We start from the raw sequence: 19,485 nt of genomic DNA on the forward strand, positions 1-19,485 counted from the left end.
AGTAGGGCACTCTCATCAACACATGCTGCTGCTGCTACGTCATTGTCATGTCGTGTTTGATGCCAGGCCGCCAAAATCCATCCCATGATTCACCCAGACTGCGATGTTGAGTGATGACAGGTCACATGCAGCATGGCTCAGGGTTCCAGTCTGTGAGAAAGGTTTTCAAACCCCGTTTCATGACCGTCGGGATCCACTGTGCACCCCTGTTCTCGCCCGGTTTCTGAAAGACTGGACATCACCACCCCTCGGCTCAGAACACAAGCAACACGAGACGCACCACGGCATGATGCAACCACGCTCAAAAAAATCCACAAAAAACACACATGTCAACGTTCACAAGGGGGTTCAGGCACGCACACACCTTTACGACGAGAAGACTCATCCCAACTGGATGTCATCAGCAAACACGACAAACAAACGAGAGGATCAGGAGCGAGTGGGATGGTCGGACACTGACATGGATGGCTCTTGTCTGAAGTTGAATCTTATGCCTTGAGAAAGAACCAGCGAAGGCTGTGCAGGAGCAGTGGAAGTCAAGAGGCACCACAGAGCACCAACAGCAGCCAGTATGCTCTCATCAGTTGCAAAAGTGTTTAGTAAGCCTCAACTCACACAGCAGCAGTGGCGGGACTTTGTTTTTAGTTTGAATCACAGTCTTGCTATAAGGGATGCAAAAGTGGACACAGCTCCCACTCTGCTTCCAGATTGTCACATTACCAGACCACGAAGGCCCCAACATACTTCATCCGTCTCAGCGCATTTCTGCATAAAGAACAGCAATGAACTTCTGACCAATCAGATAACACTTTGAACAAAAAAAGTTCAACCAGGCCCTGGAGTTCAGCAGGTGGATGCTTCTCTGCAAACAAAACAATTTTCATCACACGTCCACATCAATGAGAACCGATTTCGGCAGTCCGGATGAAATATGTCGGGACACCTTTAGGATTTGGCATGCAGGCACGGAGGCTGACTGGTTGCTAGGAAACACTCTACTGTGGAGCCTGCTGTATAGCAAGCTCCATGGTCCACTCTATGGCCCACTATACAACCAACTGTAGGGCCCACTGTAGGGACCATTGTATTGTATTGGGAAACACTTGAGGACCAGTGTTTCCCAACCCTGGTCCTCAAGGCACACTGTCCTACATGTTTTAAAAGTATCCTTGCTTTAATGTGTCTGATTCATCTGATTGCAGTTCAACAAACGCCTGTTAATCAGTCATCAATTGAAATCAGCTGGACTGAAGCAAGGAAATACCTAAAACATGCAGGGCAGTGTGCCTTGAGGACCAGGGTTGGGAAACACTGGTATAGACCACTGTAGGGTCCATTGTAGAGTCCATTGTAGAGTCCATTGTAGGGCCCACTGTAGAGTCCATTGTATAGACCACTGTAGGGTCCATTGCATAGACCACTGTAGGGTCAATGGTAGAGCCTCCTGTAGAGCTTACTGTACTCTGTACTCTTGGCCACTGTAGAGCGCACTGTAAGATCATCTATAGAGTCCACTCTACGGCCAACTCTAGGGCAAACTGAAGAGCCCACTGTAGGGCCAGCATTACGGGCAATTCTAGGGTCCTCTGTAATGTGGCCCAAACTGTTTCTTATCACACCAGCCATTGTTGGTCCTGTTGTCTAATGTGTGTGTTTAGACCGACTGTTGGAGGCTCCTGGAAACAGCCTGGATACTCCTGCTGACTGCTGAGTTCCTCTGGTGTGGCTCCTACTGGATGTTACATTTACAGTACAAACCTTTACTTTTGTGTGCTCAGATATTGTTGGCAGTGATTCTAGAGCAGGCCAGGGACACTAGTGGCCTAATGGCACCATGTGATGCATTTATTGCTCTGGGTTTGTGTTCATGAACAGTTTTCAGTGTTAAGTGACTTTACACAGTTTATACAGACAAGCGGCTAACTAACACCAGTGCGGTTCAAGAGTAAACAACAATTTTTACATTTTTCATGTTTTCGTCCTAAATGAGGCCACAGAAAAAGATGGATTGTTGCTGAACAAAATGAGGAACCCTCTTCCTGTCTGCCTGTTAAATGGATTTCGCTCTGGACTCTTAACACAAATATGCTTCCCACGGCATGATGCTAGCATCGCCATGTCTCACGTTGGGAAGTTTTTGGGGTGGACAGTGTAGATCTAGTTCTAAGTTACGCAACCTTTTGTTTGCATTTTGGCCTTCTGTGCATTGTTCTGTGTGTTGGCTGCGACGCCTGTGGATCTCTGCAACTCATCCAGAGATATAAACCTCTTGGCTGCTGCTCTGATTAATGTTCTCCTGTCAGTCCAGGTGGATGTCCATATCTGCAGGTGATCTGTTCTCTCTCCATGTCCAGATGATGGATGATCAGAGCTCTAGGATGTTGATATAGAACCTATCGAAACTGCCTATTTTGACCTAAAAGCCTTGGGTGGTTACCTAGTTCACAGCATCGTGCGGGAGTGGCGAGCGACTGCCGCCTCGATCCATAGGAAATAAATGGAGAGGAAGCTTTCGAAATGAATGTGTAAAACAGATTGACCTCATTTAAACCTTCTTGAATATAAAAACGTGGAAAACTGCCAATCTGCTCAGTTTGAGACAATAAAAATGTTGTTTTTTTTGACAACATGCATACAGTGGCAGTTTCTGATGTGGGATTTATGGGCAGTGGCCCAGGGCGATATCAGAAAGGGGTGAGGCATCTAAAAACTAGCAAAGAAAAGACAACTTATCTGTCAGTTGTCCCCTGAACAAGGTCTACTGCAAAAAAAGAGAAAAGCTTGAATTTTAATTGGTTGGAGTGTGACAGGAGGGGCTTCACAATTGTCTGCATATTTATATTTCAAGCTTGCAAAATTAGGCACAGCGATTAATCCGATTTAATTTTTTAATATCAACTGACATCACAAATATAAATGCAACACAATTTTGTTGAATTCAAGTATCTTTTTCATCCCACTTAACACTGGCTGTAGTCTGTCTCATAAAATCCCAGTAAAACACACATTGAAGTTTCTGGTTTTAAGCTGATAAAATATGAGGTTGATATTGATTTTAAACTTCGAAGGTTACAGCTGGTGATACAAAATGACTTGCTGCAGAAAGAATTTTGGAAGAAAATGATCTACTGAGGTAAAACGTAACCTCCTGAATATTTAGCCATCTATGACTGAACGACGTCATTGGCTCAACATTGTTCCTGGTTGGTTTGATTTCAACCAGAGATGATTTGAACCGAGTGGTAGCGTCACTGGCAGGGCTCATGCCGCATGTCCACTCTGTCACAGCGATGCCATTTGATACAGTAGCTACAGCTGAGAAAGAGCCATAGTTGTTAGGGAGCAAGCACACACCGGCTTCACTCTGGCACCATTATGACAATCCATGAACCATTGGCCTGGTGGCAATGGATGAACCTCTCCACATGTAGATGGGTTGGACAGAGATGGATTGAGAACTCTGAAGTTGTTGGGGAGCTGGAGGCTCATAGCTGAATGTTTGGAGGAAGGGCAGGGCGAAGTGGTCAGAGCATGGGGGGGTGGAGAGGAAGAGTGCTGTATGCAGATGCAAAAAAAAAACAAAACAATATTTACATGCACACTTCTAAAGATGTAGTTGTAGGGAGCATATTCACCATATTATGTACTGGCTTGTTTTCACTTCTTACAGCTATAGGCTGGTATTCTGCCTTTCCTGTCAGCAGACTAATGGTATGCTGGTTGGCCCTCTGCCTTGGAAGAAAAGCGGAAGAGAGACTTGGCAAAGAGTGTCAAGGAGCATCGGGGTGACGGGTGGCTGAGAAAGGAGGAGGAGGAGGGAGAGGGAGGAAGGGCAGATCTAAAGAGATTCAGATACACACATGTAACTAGAAAAGGTTCCGTCTAATGGACAGAAGTTCCTTCAGCAAGAAAAAGCCACTTAAACTGGTGAGCCTGGTGGGAATAGCTCGTGACGTCTAAAACATTTAACGACAAATGCTCAAAACATCTGCGGCTCCCATCACTGAGGTGTGGAGGACTTGCCTTCTTTTTCTGCGGGGGATTGCTGGTGTGAGGCGAAGTGCTCCTGTCTGGGTAGGCCGCTCCGTAATGGCTCTCCCCAAAAGGAGACAGCGAGCCGGAGCCCACGTCTCCGACCAGGCCCTGTCCACTGAGCGAACTGTGGAAGGAATCTGCGGGAGAGAAAGCGCCGTCCACCTGGGAATGGTGGCGCTCCGAGCTCAGCGGATTCCCCAGGTTTGCGTTGAGGGGGGAGCAGGTGTAAATGAGGTTGAACTCTGTCCTGAAGGCCTTCTCCCTGCTTTTGGAGTCCGAGGAAGAGCATGCCGGCAGGTTCAGGGAATCTTGGCCTGAAGCGGCCCCGGGAAAGTCGTCAGAGGTCATGGCCCTGGGGCTCTCCAGGCTGGACGGGAGGGACAGGTCCAGAAATGGAGGTCGAGAAGCGTCAAAGTCGGCCTGAAGAGACGGCTGAGGAGGAGACAAAGAGAAGATGAGGAGGAGATGTAGAGTGGAAATAGAGAAGACAAATAAAAGACAAAGAGGATAAATGGAGGAGAAAGGTGATTAAAAGATGAAGAACTATATTAGCCATTTTGTTTGGAGTAAAGAAATGTGAACATACTTCTGGAGAGATGGACTCAGGCCGGTGTACAGGCGATGCCTCAGAGGACGATATGTCCTATGGTGAAAGAGAAAGGCTACATTAAAACAGGATCCAACAAAACTCTTCAGCATTCCTGCTCATTCTGGATGAGATATTTATTTAATGTGATGAGAACAACACACTGATCTGCATCCTAAGGACACGCAGTGATGCATTGACAAATCCTCCCTTCTACCCATTTACAGCTTCATCAACCTTCACTTTTGGCTGGTCAGTTGCAAAATCAACAACCCAATCTTTCTGAATGCACCCTAGCAAATAACTCTTCACATGGAAGCTGTTACTGAGGGAAGAAGAGTCAAAGCTCTCTCACACACACTGTGTGACACCACCACTCCTCCTCATATAAATATTAACCACTCTCGGGAGGAAGCCCTGTAAAAATATTACCGCAGATTTCTATGGCTCTAGTTTGGATGAAGTTACTGTAACCTGTGACACAGAGAACCGCGAATTAATTGTTCGCTACAAGATGGCCGACGAGCCTTGGAAGATACTCCGGGTTGTTAGGACTCTTACTTCGAACTGAAGCGGTGTGTTGCAGCGGCTTGTGGGTTGCGAGGGCATCGGGGAGTAGACCAGGCCGTTGGGCAGCACAGAGCCACACGGCGGGTGGAGCAGCGAGTGGAGAGAGTCTTCAGGAAGTGGAGGCGTGATCGGTGAGAGCGGGCGAAGCAGGTGGTCCGAGGACGCTGGCGTGGTCTCGGCTGCGTACTTGTGATGCCGCTTTTTAAACGGTGCAGCGACATCTGATTTAAAGAAATAGGACGACATACACACATGGTTCATATTCGTAGCTCCACAAGAAGAAGTGGGTGTGGGAGTCAAGAAGCGGCTGTGACCTACCGCTGCAGAGCGGGTTGGGGGTGGAGCGGCTGCTGGTGCTCTGTTGGGAGGAGGTGGACTCTGTTCCGTCCTCCACACTGTTAGAACAGCTCTCATCCTCCACCTGTTTGATCCATCTCTGCAAGGTGACAACACCACCCACATGTCAACTTCTAGTTTTACAACTATGAAGCGGAACAGAGACTGATGCAGATGGGATGGTGTGTGTGATGTGATCAGCTACTGATTTAAACAATGGGGCGAGGAGAGGAAGGCCAGAGGCAGGTACATGAACACTTTCTAAATCCACTGTGATAAACTGGAAAAGTAAAAACTATTTAAATTTGACACATTTCACATTTTTAAAGGTTCATCACCACACCCCGATTTCAGGCCTGATCTCTAGTTTCCAGCTGCAACAACTGAAGCTAAGCAGCCTATAGTTGAGCTCCCTGCACTGCTAGCCATGTGTTTATAGAGTAGTCTGACCTTTTTGTAGCAGCCATAGGTGCCATCCATCTGCAGCGGGCGGGGTCGGCGCCTCTCGGGGGTGAACGGAGAGCCGAATCGGACGTAGTGTCTGGGGGCTGTGCAGATGAGTGATGAGTGGGACAGGCCCGGCAGCATGTTGAGGGTGGTGGCCAACACTGTGGGGTCTGTGGTTATCCGCAGGGGCCGCTCAACAGGCACCTCCTGCTGGAGCTTTTCCCCTCCAGGGACTTTGTCGTTCAGCCACTCTGTGACGAGGTACTGATGAGAGACAAATGACTGCTTAGCTGATCAGGCAGAGAAGACCTCAAATGCTGTGACAGAGAGGTCAGAGTGGTTCTGATAAGTGTCATGCTAGCGTAGCCCCACCTTCTTTGTCTTGGGGTAGCGCACACTGCCTTTGTGTATGCTGTTGGGACCCTGAGCGTCTCCATCCAGGGGATGAGCTCCCTGACCGCCGTCTCCATGGCCGTGTTCGGCCCCATGTTGGCACTGAGACCCTTCATCGCGCAGAGCGGCCCCCTGGTCAGCCACCGCCTGCGCCGAGGACATCGATGCTGCTGCAGCGGCTGCTGCCGCTGCCGCCGCCGCCTGCTGCTGGGCCAGGGCTTGGCGCTGGCGCCGAGCGCGCTGCGACGAGCTGGAACGGTAGCGAGAAATCCGGCTCTTGGGTCGGGGCTTGGCGGGCCTGGTGGGTTTAGGGGGCGCGGGCAGGGCGGGGAGGGTTACTGCTGGTGGCTTGTCCTCACCAGGAGGGTTCTCCTGTAAGGGAAGGTGGAAAGACAACATGTTAAACCTGTCGCCACGACGATTGCGCCTGACGGGATTCAGACACTGGCTGCTTCTTTGGTCTCACTGTGAAGTAGGTGGTCCGGCGTGTGCTGACTCCCACTCCAGAGCTGTGTGGGACAGAAGGCGTCTCTGGAGGGTTTCCCGTCCTGTCCTCAGTGTCCACCGCCTCGTCCTTAACTTCAGCTCCTGTCACTCTTCGCCTGGTTGGAACCTTCAGGCAGAGAGAAGCAGCCTTCAGAAACAAGCAATCCAGCTTCTGAAACGTTTTAAGACCTGACCTGGGACATGTGGGCTCATTTCAGACTAACAAATATAATTATAATGCCCTTTATATCTCAAATTGAAATCTCAAAGGCCAAGCTACTGGATTGTAGGCACAGCTGCCCTGGGGTAGTCTGACATCAGCCGCAGGCAAGGCGGGTGAAGCATCTTGCCAAGGACACAAATGATGAGGGTGGGTGGACCAAGAATCGAACCAGCGATCCACCGAATAACCGCCGTCGCCACAGTCGCTCCCCAGGAACCCTGTTGTGTCAGCAGACTAGATACAGGGTTTCCCCCAGCGCATTATAAACCTGGAGGGCCACCAGGCTCTACTTGCCTCTCCCACCAGGTTAAGCAATGCTTGTTTATTTTAAATAGGTGACAGTAAAGATGGATTAAGCTAGTTTAATAGTTGACGCATTGAACTGGGCGCAAGGGGTCCACGCAAATTGTGTCGTCCCTTCACCTGCCCTTCGGCTTCATGCCATTATTTCCAAATTATGATGCCTGCACCTCTAAATTTTGGTGACTTAAAAAAAAACTAAATTAACACATTTGGCCACTAGTGGGCTGCTCCCATCACCGGGTTTAGAAGGTTTTCTGGGGGAAATATGCAGATGAAGCAGAAATGTCGGGAAAACAGATGAAAATCTCGTACTCTTTTACTACAGCCGATCCCATTTTCATCCATTTCTCCGTCTTCTGCTTTGACCTCAGTCAGCGTTCTCTCCTACGGCAACACATTAGCACACACATCAACACATTTACTCCCTAACACTTCAACTTCACCTGGTGATCCAGACAAACAGCTGGAGCTAAAAGCCCACCTCGGTGTCGCTGACTCCCTGCAGGTCCCTGCCCTCTGGCTGCTGGTCCGGAGTCAGCGTGCCGTTGCTGGCCAGGCAGCTCTCCAGCTCTTTTCTTTGGGCTTTCCTGCGCCGCGTCTCCGTGCCAACAGCGGGAGAGGGAAGAGCGAGAGCAGTCGGGTTCAGGAAGCTCTCCATCGGGCTCAGGTTGTGCTTCTGCACGGGGCAGTTCTGGTTGCCTTTATGGCAGGCGCAGTCCACCTTATAGTTGCTGCAGGGCGATCAAGAGAGCGGGTTACAAACTCCCAGCCGCGACCGTGACAACCGCCGGTGAGGTGAGCACAACTCACCAGCTGCTGAACTCGTAGTCAAAGCCAATGGTGACCTCGGCGTCCTTAGCGATCTGGCTGACGGCGTAAATGCACAGGTGGATCATCCCATCGGCGATCATGTGTCGGACCTTGGAGGGAGAGAAAACGCATTCTTGCTTTTGAATAAAAGTTTAATATGGGGAAAAAAAAAAACATGGGAAAAGGCTGACCTCAGCGTTCGGGGTGCAGGACCTCCTGATGAAGCGCGCATCGTTTCCGAACGTCCTCGCGTCAACGCACATCTCCACGTCGTTGAATTTGGAGTAGAACAAGACGAAGGGGTAAGGCCTGGAGGACGACAAGGGTCAGCGAGAGCAGAACGTGCCGCGGTGGCGGAGAACAGCTGCGACCGGCTGGCGACGGCTCACTTTTTAAAGAAATGCCCGTTGACTTCAAACTGCTGTCGGAGCATGACCTTCCCCCGGTACTCAATGATGAGCGTGTCCGTTTCCAGGTTCCTAGCCGCGCGCAGGATCTTCCTGTGCTTCTGGACCCGAGTGACCCGCCCCAGCTGGAGCTGCAACACAAAACAGAGAAGAGCTGCAGCACGCCAGGCTCGCATTTTCGCCAATCTCTCGCACGCCTTTGTCCCCCCCAGCAGGGGGCACAGGAGCGGGGTGTGAGCGGACCTGCATCTGGGAGCCCAGCACCGTGTTGTTGCAGGCCAGCTCCGTGCGGTTGATGGTGTCCAGGCCGTTTACGCACGCCTGCGTGTCGGAGGGCGGTGTGGAGGCGCCGCTCTCGGCCTTGGAGACGGAGGCGCAGGCGGAGCGGTGCAGCTCTAGCAGCGTCTGGATGTCGGCGCTGTACTGGTTGGAGAGGGCCTCCTCGTACTGGTCCGTCCACTGGCGGATGCGGCTCTCCCAGCCCTCGGCCGTGTTCTCGTCCAGCACGCTGGCCTCGGAGGTGGAGTTCTGCGCGAGAGCAAACAGGCAGGGGGATGTGACCAGGAGCTTTCAGCTGTGCGGGAGGAATAAGCGAGATGTGTGGGACGGATGCAACGCTCACCTTCATCCTCATGGATTTCCTTGAACCCTGTCTGAAAGCCTGGAAATGAGAAGCCGAGGCGGCAACAGTTAGAAAACAACGGAAACAAACCAGGCTTCTAACGCTGCCATGATGAAACCGTCAGCTGATTAGATTTTATTTATGATTTCATGCGATGGATCAACAGAGTCATTGTTAATTGCAAAGTGGGAGGAAAAGAAGAAAAAAAAAAATCCATAAAAGTCTGAAAAGTGTGGTGTGCCATTGTTTTCAGTTCCCTATACCAGAGGTTCCTCAACTTTTCCATGCAATGCTACAAAACATATATGTATGTAGCCTTTATTTATTTTTTTATTGTCATGTTTTCATATTTTTTGCTTTATTTGTATGATTTTGTATATGTAGTCAATATTATGTTGTACTATGTTATTGTGTTTAATACATTTTAGATATGCCGTCTAAAAAACCTGTAAGTAGCTGTTGTCCAGTGACAGAATGCGGACAGAAGGATTCGCTGTGCATTCGTCTTGATCTTGTTGCTGTTGTGGCTCTCACACACACACACACACACACACACACACACACACACCCCTACACGCCTACACACACCTTGACTTTCTTTGGCTTGGGTGTTCCGCGGCCTCGCTCCGTGCTCTTCTTCCTTTTCTTGGATTTGCTCCTCTTGACCCGGTTGACGGTCAGTTTGATGCTGGTAGGGGTGTGCTGGGTAGCCGTGTAGGAGACGGTGGAGGGAGAAACCTCTTCATCACCACTTTCTGTCGCACTGCTTTCTCCAGCTGAAAAAAAAACAAACAAAAAAAACAGTTGATTTTTTTTCTGCACACCTTTGAAAATGTTTTGAATACCGGCAACAGTAAATCTTTATTTGAAGGGATGTGAATTAGACTGACATGACACCTGTCGTAGACATGAAGGAGTCTTCATGAATGTTTGATTGTTCTCATGATGTGTCATTCAGTAAATAATGACACTTTTAATGCACAGTTTACAATTTTAATAGACTTTTACTGCGATTTTGCTTTAAAAGTGTCATTACTTACCAATTCTTGACAACAATAACAAACATTCATTAACATCCCTACATGTTCATAATAGGTATTATGTCTTGTTCCTGCCAGTCTTATGCACGCCTCTTCACATAAAGGGCCATTACCAGGGCAACCACTTGAAGTGTACCTGAAACATTCTCTTGCTTTCTGTGGGCGCCCTCTACTCCTTTCCTCCTGTCCAGCTCCCTGCAAAGACAGTGGGTCAGCACGGGACGAAAGCTGTTTGGGCCTCAGCCGACCGGTTCCGGCAGTCGGACCGGGCGCTAACCTGCAGGTGCATTTGAGGTGTGCCCCGTCTGGTGTGGGGCTGCAGCGGCACCAGCCGCTCACGGCCGCGTCCTCCTCGGAGGAGCTGTCGCTGTCGGCGGAGTGCTCGGCCCGGGGTTCGTGGTAATGGGAGCTGCGGACCATGCCGTTGAGGTCCATGCGGGGAATGATGGTTTGGGAAAGTGGAGAGGCGGGTGGGGTAGGGGGAGGGGGCGCGCCATAGTTGTGATCCTGACAACATACAACGGAAGACTGTTGCATCTTCAAACAACGGGGGTGTTCAGGCAACAAAAAAAAAAAAAGGGAAACGGAAAATGGAGACAAATGAAAATGAGGGCAAAATACCAGGTATGTGAAAACAGTAACAGCTGTTAATAACAGAAGCGGTCCGCAGGTACGGCAGGCTAACAGCAGGGAGGACTATTTCACTTCAAGTGGATGCATTAGCGACCTACAGTTTCACTCTGACAACAGCATCTTAACAGACCAAGTAAACGGAAAAAAGATTAGGAGAAAATAGAAAGGCTGAGGCAGAATCTATTAGTTCTTATTTACAATCTCTAGTCATCACGATTGCTGCCTTCTCATTAAGAAAGAACAATAAAATAAACTACAAGACGTGCTAAGATCAGAGCCGCAGATGAGGAAGAAGCTGTCTGAACTCACAGCATATGGGAGTCCCCGATACCCATGATTCTGTGCACTACCACAGCTGTGGTTGTTGTAGTTCTTCTCATTCACTGCAGGGCTTGCTTCAACTGACTCAGGGCTGAAAACACAAACAAACTTCATCAGGTAAAACAAGTCAACACACACACACAAACACACACCCACAAAGTCTAACACACAGAATTTCATGGCTGGCTTTCCCACGGCTGATTAATGGTGGGACGTCGCCACTAGAGGGCACCAGAGCTCCTCTTCGCTCTGACTCTGCAGCAAGTCTACATGTTGAAGGAAACCAGATGAAAGAGAGTTGCATGAAATCCCAGCAGGAGGGAGAAGTCACCGTGGTAACCAGAGATAAGGAAGGGGCTGAGCCCAGTCAGGAACCCGGTCATAATCGGTCTGAAACCAGACTAAAACCAGGTCAGGAACCTGGTCAGAACCAGTCAGGAGCCTGGCTAAAACCAGTCTGGAACCAGTCTGCTTAACAAACTTAAGTCAACTCACTCTATTCACTGTCCATTAAGAATAGGCAAAAATAAGTAAACATTTTCTTATAAGGATGTTGATTTATTCCAGAATCAAACATGGAGCTTCTTTCAGCATCTAAGCACCACAAATCTGGAACAAACTTTCAGAAAACTCCAAAGCAGCCTTTAAATCCAGGCTAAAAACCTATTTGTTTAGAGTTGCTTTTGAACCAGAACATATGGAACACTGACCATCATATTGGATTTGTATTGACGGTCTTTATGATGGCCCTTTATGATGCTACCGGTTTCTCAATCGGTGCCTGTATCTATGTTTTAATGGTGTTAAATGAATAAAAAACAAAATGCAAAAGTTATTTTCCTATTTTGTGTGCTATTTGCATCAATAAATGTCAGTCAGTCAGAATCTAATCAAATCCAGTTACGGTGTGCAGCTAAGTCGTAGAAATATTTTCAGTATGTGGTTCCTGAAGAAGCTTGTTCCAATTAGGAAGGTTTTTCAAGAGAAGAGTGGTGATGTGGATGCTGTGCCATCCATTCAAACTCATACGTTTACCTAGAGAAGTAGTTAATAAATAGGTTTCATCATGATTTTTATCATTACCACAATAGTACCGCAAAACATTGGAATGAAATATTTAAAATGAGGCTTCTATTCTATTACGCTGGTTTGTCACACTTTCAGAAAGTCAATTTAAGTATTTGTCAAAAACAACACAAGTAAACCAAAATCAATGCAGATTGTAAATGAAGATGTTTGTTATTAAGGGAGAAAAATAATCCATACCTACATAGGCCCTGTGTGAGGAAGTGATCGCCCCGGTTATTCTAGAGACAAAAGGTTCGGATTTGGGCCTCAAACCTGACGGCACCGAACACACGTCCTACTGGACTCTGCTAATTTCCACCCTCTTCAGTGTGAACGCCACCACTGAGTAAAGTAGCCTCAACAAACATCAGTGAGGTCAGACTAAGAACACAGGTGTAGGCCTTATTCTAGGAGGACGCTCCTTCCTGACATGTTGAGAAATGTCTGTAGTTCTTTTTTGTCTTTATGAAAGACGACCAGCCATTTCTCCCTGTGTTGCTGGATTTGTGCATTTATTTGGTTCTAGCTCCTCCGGTCGGCTTGTATCCACATACGCATTCGAACCGCACCAGAGTTCACTTCAACTGAACCGAGACCGACGTTTTTAGGCAGATTAGAGTTCACGTTTTTGGTCTTTATATTAGAGTCCGATTCCACATTTACACTTCCCCGAATGAACAGGACCGCCCAGACAAATAAACTATAGAGTTTGATTACAGCGGACTAAAGAGGGCTGGTGAGAATAAACCGTAAAATGTCAAATGTTGTCATTTTTTACGTGTTTTTAAATTAGTAGTGAGAGGATTTTCTTCTAGCACACTCTACTCTAATGGGAATTAATTAATGACATTGTCGGCAGGAAGACTAGACATGTTTTTGGAACATTTCTTGTTCAAAGAGCCATTAGCAGCACAAAATACATATATGAGAGATAATAATGAAAGCGCTTTGACTGGATAGGAGTTATTATATAAATGTAGTCCATTTACCAGTGAAAAAAATTGAAAGAGTAACAGGCATCAGCCAGTTCCGGTCAGCTGGCGTTGACTTACTCTGATCCAGCAGCCATATCCGAGTAAGACGTTTCAGGTGTGGTGACTCCCAGAGTGATTACTATGCTCATGACGTCCAGCACAGCGACGCGTGGAAATGGGGGGACGAGGGGGAAGGAGGGGGTGAAAAGGGGAAGAGGGGAGACAGGATGGGATGGGGGGAAGGAGGATGAGAAAAGGATTCACAAGGTTTAACTTATAGCAACGGACCACTCCAGAAGGGGGGCGCCGTCGAGCCGCAGCCCACGGCTCACGGTCATGGGGGACCTGAGGACGGAGGGCACAAACATTTGTTAAAGATTAGCAAATACAAAATGGCTTCTGGCTCCTGCTGTATGTGATTATGTCAACAATCAGCTGTGTTTAGCACAGCCAGCTATACATTTCAGACTCTTTTCCTGTGAATTAAATGCTTTTATAGTTCATGTCGGTTATGGTGTTGATCAAATCCCGATTTTTTATTAAGTCTTTTTTACCTTTCACAAAGATGTTCAGTGTGCTGCTGTGGCTACTTGTTTTTTATGTGAAACCGTCATCCCAGCCACGGTACGACACTAAAAGGCATGTGAATGTATTAGATACTCTTCAAAATAAGAGACTTGGTTGGATATACAACCGACTATGAACAGATAAGGGCCTAAACATAATTTATGTATTAAACCTGCTGCTGTTAGCCAGAATGCTAGCATCAGCATGTAAGCTAACATCAGCATGTTAAGCATTGACAAACATAGCGTCTTAGCAAATGTCAGCATGTTAGATTAATTATAAGAATAGTTTTACCATAGTAAACAGGTTAACAAAAGTTAAAATGCTATTGTTGGACAACAAGCAAAGTTTAAAATAAATGTCTTAAGCTACAAGTAACAAATAGACTGCTGTTTACGTAGCACCAGGGGTACCACCAGGAATCTTGGGCCCCCTGACAAAAAATTTAATTGGGCCCCTCCACGCAGCTGCTGTTACAATTTTTTGAGTCTATCTGACCCATCAAAAGCGTCACAATTTTAAAGGCTTGCTACTGCCTTGTTTTCTTTGGTTCAATACTGATACTAGCACGATATTTACTGCTCATGAATTTAACATCCAACAATCCACATACAGTATGCAAGTAGGTTGCTTAAATGTTTTGTATCAGTTTTAGATTACTGAAATGTCTCTCCCCACGAGCAACAGTCATAGGCAACATGCAAAATACACATGAAGCAATCCTGACTTCTCAAAAAATGCTATGTAGTTAAATTTTATTCAAGCTGCAGTATATAACTTTAATAAAAAAATGTTTTCTCCATATTTGTTAAAGCTGTCATCATGTCAGATAATCTGTGAAAACAATCAATCTCCTCCACCTCCTCCCTGAGCTGCTATTGCTAGCTAAAGTAATGCAACATTCCAGCCAAAACAACCAATCAGAACCAGAAAGAGGGTCTTAGTGCTGACAATCAACTTCATTCACTCGCTGCTAAATGTGCTAATGGTGGAGAAACAACATATCATTACAGGAAACCATTTATCTGCCATCACTGGTAGCTATGCTAACTAGACTGAGCCTTCACAACAGGCTATGCTAGCTGTAGCATAGCACAGAGCGAGGGGGAGGGAGGATGAGCAGCCACAAGAGATTGTGATTGACAGCGCTAAAACTCTCCTGTCTCTGATTGATTGTTTCTAGCACTGGGAGAAAGCAGAGGAAATAGATTTTTCACAGATTATCTCTCATGCCGTACTGTCACAACATGACGACAGTTTTAACAGTCCATTTCCGAACCAAACACTCCTGTAAATAAATGCCTTATGACCAACTGATACAAAAAAAAGTGGTAATTCATATTATTACACGACGCACACTATCCTCTATTAAAATTTTGAGTGACAGACTAGCGTCCAAGGTGACCCCGCCTCTCGTCCGGAACGTTAGCTGGAGATAGACACCAGCACCTCCCGACCCACTAAACACAAGGGTGTAAGACACTGGTGTCAAACTCCAGTCCTCAAGGGCCACTTTACTGCAGTTTTTAGATGTGCCCTAGGTACAAAACACTGGAATGAAATGGCTTAATTACCTCCTCCTTGTGTAGATCAGTTCTCCACAGCCTTGCTAATAACCTAATTATTCTATTCAGGTGTGGTGCAGCAGAGGCACATCTAAAAGTTGCAGGACAGCGGGCCTTGAGGAATGGAGTTTGACATCCCTGAACTATGCTAATGGTGGCATGCTAGCATATGGGAAAATATGTACTTTTAAGTAAAATAAATTTGCAACCGATAGGCAGATCAAAATCTATGAGAGTGTTGGCATGGAAACTTAAAAAAACAAAAACAGCAGAAAATAGAATCCATAGAATTAGAAACCCAAAAGCAAAAGAAGTGTTACAAGAAAAAGTTGAATAAAAACCAAGAAGCATTTGAGATATTCTACAAAACCTTATATTCTAAACCTCTGGAGGAACTACTGACCACATTGATGAATATATTCTGAACTCCACAGAAGTATCTTCAGAAAAATGACATTAGATATCACAGAAAAAGAAATAACAACACAAGTAGATTAACACCATGTAAATCTCCAGGGGCAGACGATTTACACAGCAGAATTTTATAAGGAATTTCAGGGAGAGTTTATTCCAATCCTCCTACCTACATCAAACTTTTAAAAAAATGATCAAACACTAACGAGTTGGAAGGAGACAATCTCAGTAATAGGAAATCAGTTACAAGAAACTGTTAAACTGCACCAGGTTGCAATGTGTGGTCTAATTGTTGATTGAAAGCTTCAAATAAAACTTTCTGAGGACAGACTATAGAGACAGATGATCCAGTAAATACGATTCATTCTTTACCATTTCACAAATACTGTTCCCCAGTACTTGTATCAAGAAAATTCACACGGCTCTGTCCAACTCCTCACCAGCTGTTTAGCATGCGCTGAGTCATGCTGACAATTAAGTTTCATGATAAAAAAAAAGAGGGACTCTGTGTGTTTAAAATGACAAGCTGACATGCGTATGGCAGGGAAGGCCCATTTTTAATGCATCCAACAAAAAAGAGGAGAGACAGGATGTACAGAAAACATACTTGATCTTCTAGAGCTCCAGATATGGGCTGCAGTAAGGAAGAGAACCAGCAAGGGGCACTGTGTTCCAAGACAGCTGGAGGGATGAGTAATCACTTGGCTCTTGGCTCATGTGACTGTGTGCTGCTGAAACTCTGACCCAAACTCTGTCTACAAGCTGCCTCTGCTGCAGCGTTCACACACCAACACTGAGCTTTAGGTTGCTGTTCTTCAGGGACATGCAGAGCCTTCTACCATGCACCGACACCTGCTCCACTGCTCCATCGTCTCAATTGTCCCCTGCTCCACCGTTTCACTGTCCCCTGCTCCACCGTAAAGCAAGGGATGGTTGCTTCACCGTCCCCTTTATGTATTGGGGATGGTCCCCTGCTCCAATCTCCCCTGGAAATGTTCTGTCATCAAAAAAGTCTGACCACATCCCCCTAAGTGCAAGGCCAAGTTTTTGACATGAGAACAAGGTTCCCCAGCAGACAGACAAAGCGTTGCCACCTGGAAGGCCAGCACAAGGATGCATGCTCCCAGAGACACAAACATGGTTGAACTCATGTTCCATCACCATGGCAACCGTAACAAGATTCGGCAGCAGAAATCTTTGCACATTGAAGCGTGGAAGTATGAAAAGCAGCAACCAACAACTGTTTTCTAGATTTTTTTTATTGTGACAACATGAGATGCATATAAATCCTGATGATGTATTTGCTCACACTAAAAAGGTCTCAGCAGACATTTTGTAATATCTTCTTATTATAAGAGCAACTTAGCCAAATTTAACATTCACATTGTCAGTACTGCATGTATGGCTGCACAATATGTAACAATTTTTTATTATTTGCAAAACACAACACGAAGAACAGCTTGGATTGCAATAAATGCTGCCTAGTTATTCAGGTGCCATGCATTCAGCCTCTGGGTTACTGCTGACTCAGCCCTGTAGTAACCCGCTGCATGCTGGGTATTTGTGAAGACGAGGTCATTAGCCAGGAAAGGAAGCTCCTACTCCAAATATAAACGGCGGGGGGTAAGGAGGTAAATTCCACACAAAGCAGAATGGTCATCTCTTTATCTTCCCTCTCTCCAACAAACCTTCCAACTCCTTTACTTCCTTATTTACCTGAGTGGCCATGACAACCAGGCTCAGATTACCAGCAGCTTGACACCAAGACAAGTGGCCATTTTAGAGACAAAGCCAGGGAAGAGACATGCTGAGGGAAAACCGCTCAGAAAAAAAAAAAGCATCACTAGCACATTTTGTGCTGGTTTAACTTAACATAACACACATCTGTAGCAATGGTCATCATTGGAACTCCTTCTTTAAAGAATTGTGCAACATGCTGTAATCACCTTTAGGCTGAGAAAGCTGTGGTGGTAAAAAAAAAATTACATTCCTGTAATGTACAACATGATCGCTTCTCACTCACATCTACAGCTAGAAAGTCGAACACACCGCAAGACTTAAGTTGGAGTTCCAAAGGCAGTTCCAAAGAGACGACAGCAGATCCCTAATGCCTGCTCTGAAAGGGAGGATTTGAATAGAACACGGCCATCTCTATCCCATAATGACAGTATGCTGGTTGAGCTGAACCCTGGGCCTCTGAAGAACGGAGGGGGAGCCAGATCGACTGCTCCATTCTAAACAATCCTGACGAGAATCTAAGAAGCAGCTAAGGTTGCATGAAGATTGTAGCTCGGACTGAGACCCTGTGCATGATTACAAAAGGCCAATACAATTCAGAGAACGACTAGGGACATATTGTATATATGGCATGGAGCATAAGCCAGAAGGTGATGGTCCCAGCTGAGTGCACTGAATAGTCGACTAATGTAGTCGTGGACTGGTGTCTGATTCTCTCCACAGGACATAACTGCTGCTAAAAAAATGTAGAAAATAGACCTGGGCGACGAAACAATAACCATATCTATCGCGATACACAGTTGATCAACAATATGTCCGGTAGAATGTTGATAAATTCACCAAACTCCGATCTAGAATCATACAGCATTCTGTGGGATGTAAGCAGAGGAAACGCTTTAGTTGATCAACTTCTCAAGCCCAGCTAATCAAGGTGGGAGGCATCAGTGCCGTAAAAGGAGAGTTCGGACACTCCCACGGACTTCCCTAGAAAGAATGGACTGCAGAAGTCAATTTGGGTCATGCAGATCCAAATAGTTCCAAACAGCAGCAGTTCCAGGATTGAATGGAGTTCATTCTCTGTGTTTCAGCAGTTTCTCTGGTAAGTTGATGAAAATATTTTCTTACTGACTGCTCTTTACCACAATTTACCAACAGTAATATTTTAAGTGACCAGTTTTTGCTAATTGAGGATGTTTAGTTGCTAGTTTTATTTTAACTGCAGCTAGCTCATTGCGAGCCTGACAGGTTTAAACAATTTTATTTCAGTCTGTCTAATACAGCGTTTTACAATATCCATTGCAGCTTAAATTTTTAAAGTTGATAATTTTCTTATTTTTGTGGAAATTCCAGTTACTGAACTACCTGAACTATAAAACATTTAGCCTTTCTAGTGGTAATTTTTTTTAGTTCACTTTAGTAATTTTCTAGCTCAGTCTTTGGTTTTTCAGTTCCACGTAATTTTACATTTAAAATTACATAGTACTTTAGATCAAATTCAAGTTATATATCTGTCATAGGAGAGGGCTGAGTAATTTTTAAAATATATTTTCCAGGTAATGGGAACGATTTCAGTTATGCATGTTGCATACAAAGTATTACAAAGGTAACAAGGTCTCATTTTTGGTCGTACAAAATAAAAGCTGAATCAAGACATTTGAACAAAATGAATTTAACCGCATAACCTTCACAAAGTTAATATTTACTGCAGGACTGTTAATTACATTTATATTATTAATGTCTCCTTAATGTCCAGGAACTTTGCCAGAAGACATTCCATTGTTAAAACTTGCTTTTGTAAGAACTGCGTTATTTCTTTTCTTCTGTCTGACGTTCTCCTGCCGCCATTCTTTGCCAGTCGTGGCAGCTGTCGTTGTTGACTATTGTTCTTTATTTGAATATCACTTGATCAAGCCTTTTCTAATATTCCACATAACAGAGTAAGTAATAA

General features: G+C 45.8%; 1 protein-coding gene across 6 annotated transcripts in view; it reads right to left on the minus strand.

Annotated features, from left to right (window-relative positions):
- setd5 (SET domain containing 5) overlaps positions 1-19,485 on the minus strand; it is a 37,813-nt gene that overhangs the window by 3,172 nt on the left and 15,156 nt on the right. The window contains exons 2-22 of one of the 6 annotated variants that reach the window (XR_003593489.1): positions 13,333-13,599; positions 11,201-11,303; positions 10,536-10,795; positions 10,395-10,453; positions 9,807-9,994; positions 9,219-9,257; positions 8,840-9,124; positions 8,579-8,727; positions 8,381-8,498; positions 8,190-8,299; positions 7,861-8,110; positions 7,692-7,763; positions 6,834-6,980; positions 6,347-6,739; positions 5,978-6,238; positions 5,510-5,627; positions 5,183-5,412; positions 4,622-4,678; positions 4,024-4,467; positions 3,669-3,728; positions 94-3,555 (exon numbers count right to left, since the gene is read on the minus strand). Coding sequence is in view for 4 of the 6 variants with exons in the window: in XM_028001754.1 (XP_027857555.1) it covers positions 3,636-3,728; positions 4,024-4,467; positions 4,622-4,678; positions 5,183-5,412; positions 5,510-5,627; positions 5,978-6,238; positions 6,347-6,739; positions 6,834-6,980; positions 7,692-7,763; positions 7,861-8,110; positions 8,190-8,299; positions 8,381-8,498; positions 8,579-8,727; positions 8,840-9,124; positions 9,219-9,257; positions 9,807-9,994; positions 10,395-10,453; positions 10,536-10,795; positions 11,201-11,303; positions 13,333-13,403 (3,447 nt within the window). In the remaining 2 variants the exon portion in view is untranslated. Of the gene's footprint in view, positions 1-93; positions 3,556-3,635; positions 3,729-4,023; positions 4,468-4,621; positions 4,679-5,182; positions 5,413-5,509; positions 5,628-5,977; positions 6,239-6,346; positions 6,740-6,833; positions 6,981-7,691; positions 7,764-7,860; positions 8,111-8,189; positions 8,300-8,380; positions 8,499-8,578; positions 8,728-8,839; positions 9,125-9,218; positions 9,258-9,806; positions 9,995-10,394; positions 10,454-10,535; positions 10,796-11,200; positions 11,304-13,332; positions 13,600-19,485 lie in introns of all 6 variants that reach the window. The other 5 variants (XR_003593488.1, XM_028001756.1, XM_028001755.1 and 2 more) reach the window with 5 other exon arrangements.

The sequence above is a fragment of the Xiphophorus couchianus genome, chromosome 20 (genome assembly GCF_001444195.1).
Source record: "Xiphophorus couchianus chromosome 20, X_couchianus-1.0, whole genome shotgun sequence".
Classification (NCBI taxonomy): Eukaryota; Metazoa; Chordata; class Actinopteri; order Cyprinodontiformes; family Poeciliidae; genus Xiphophorus; species Xiphophorus couchianus.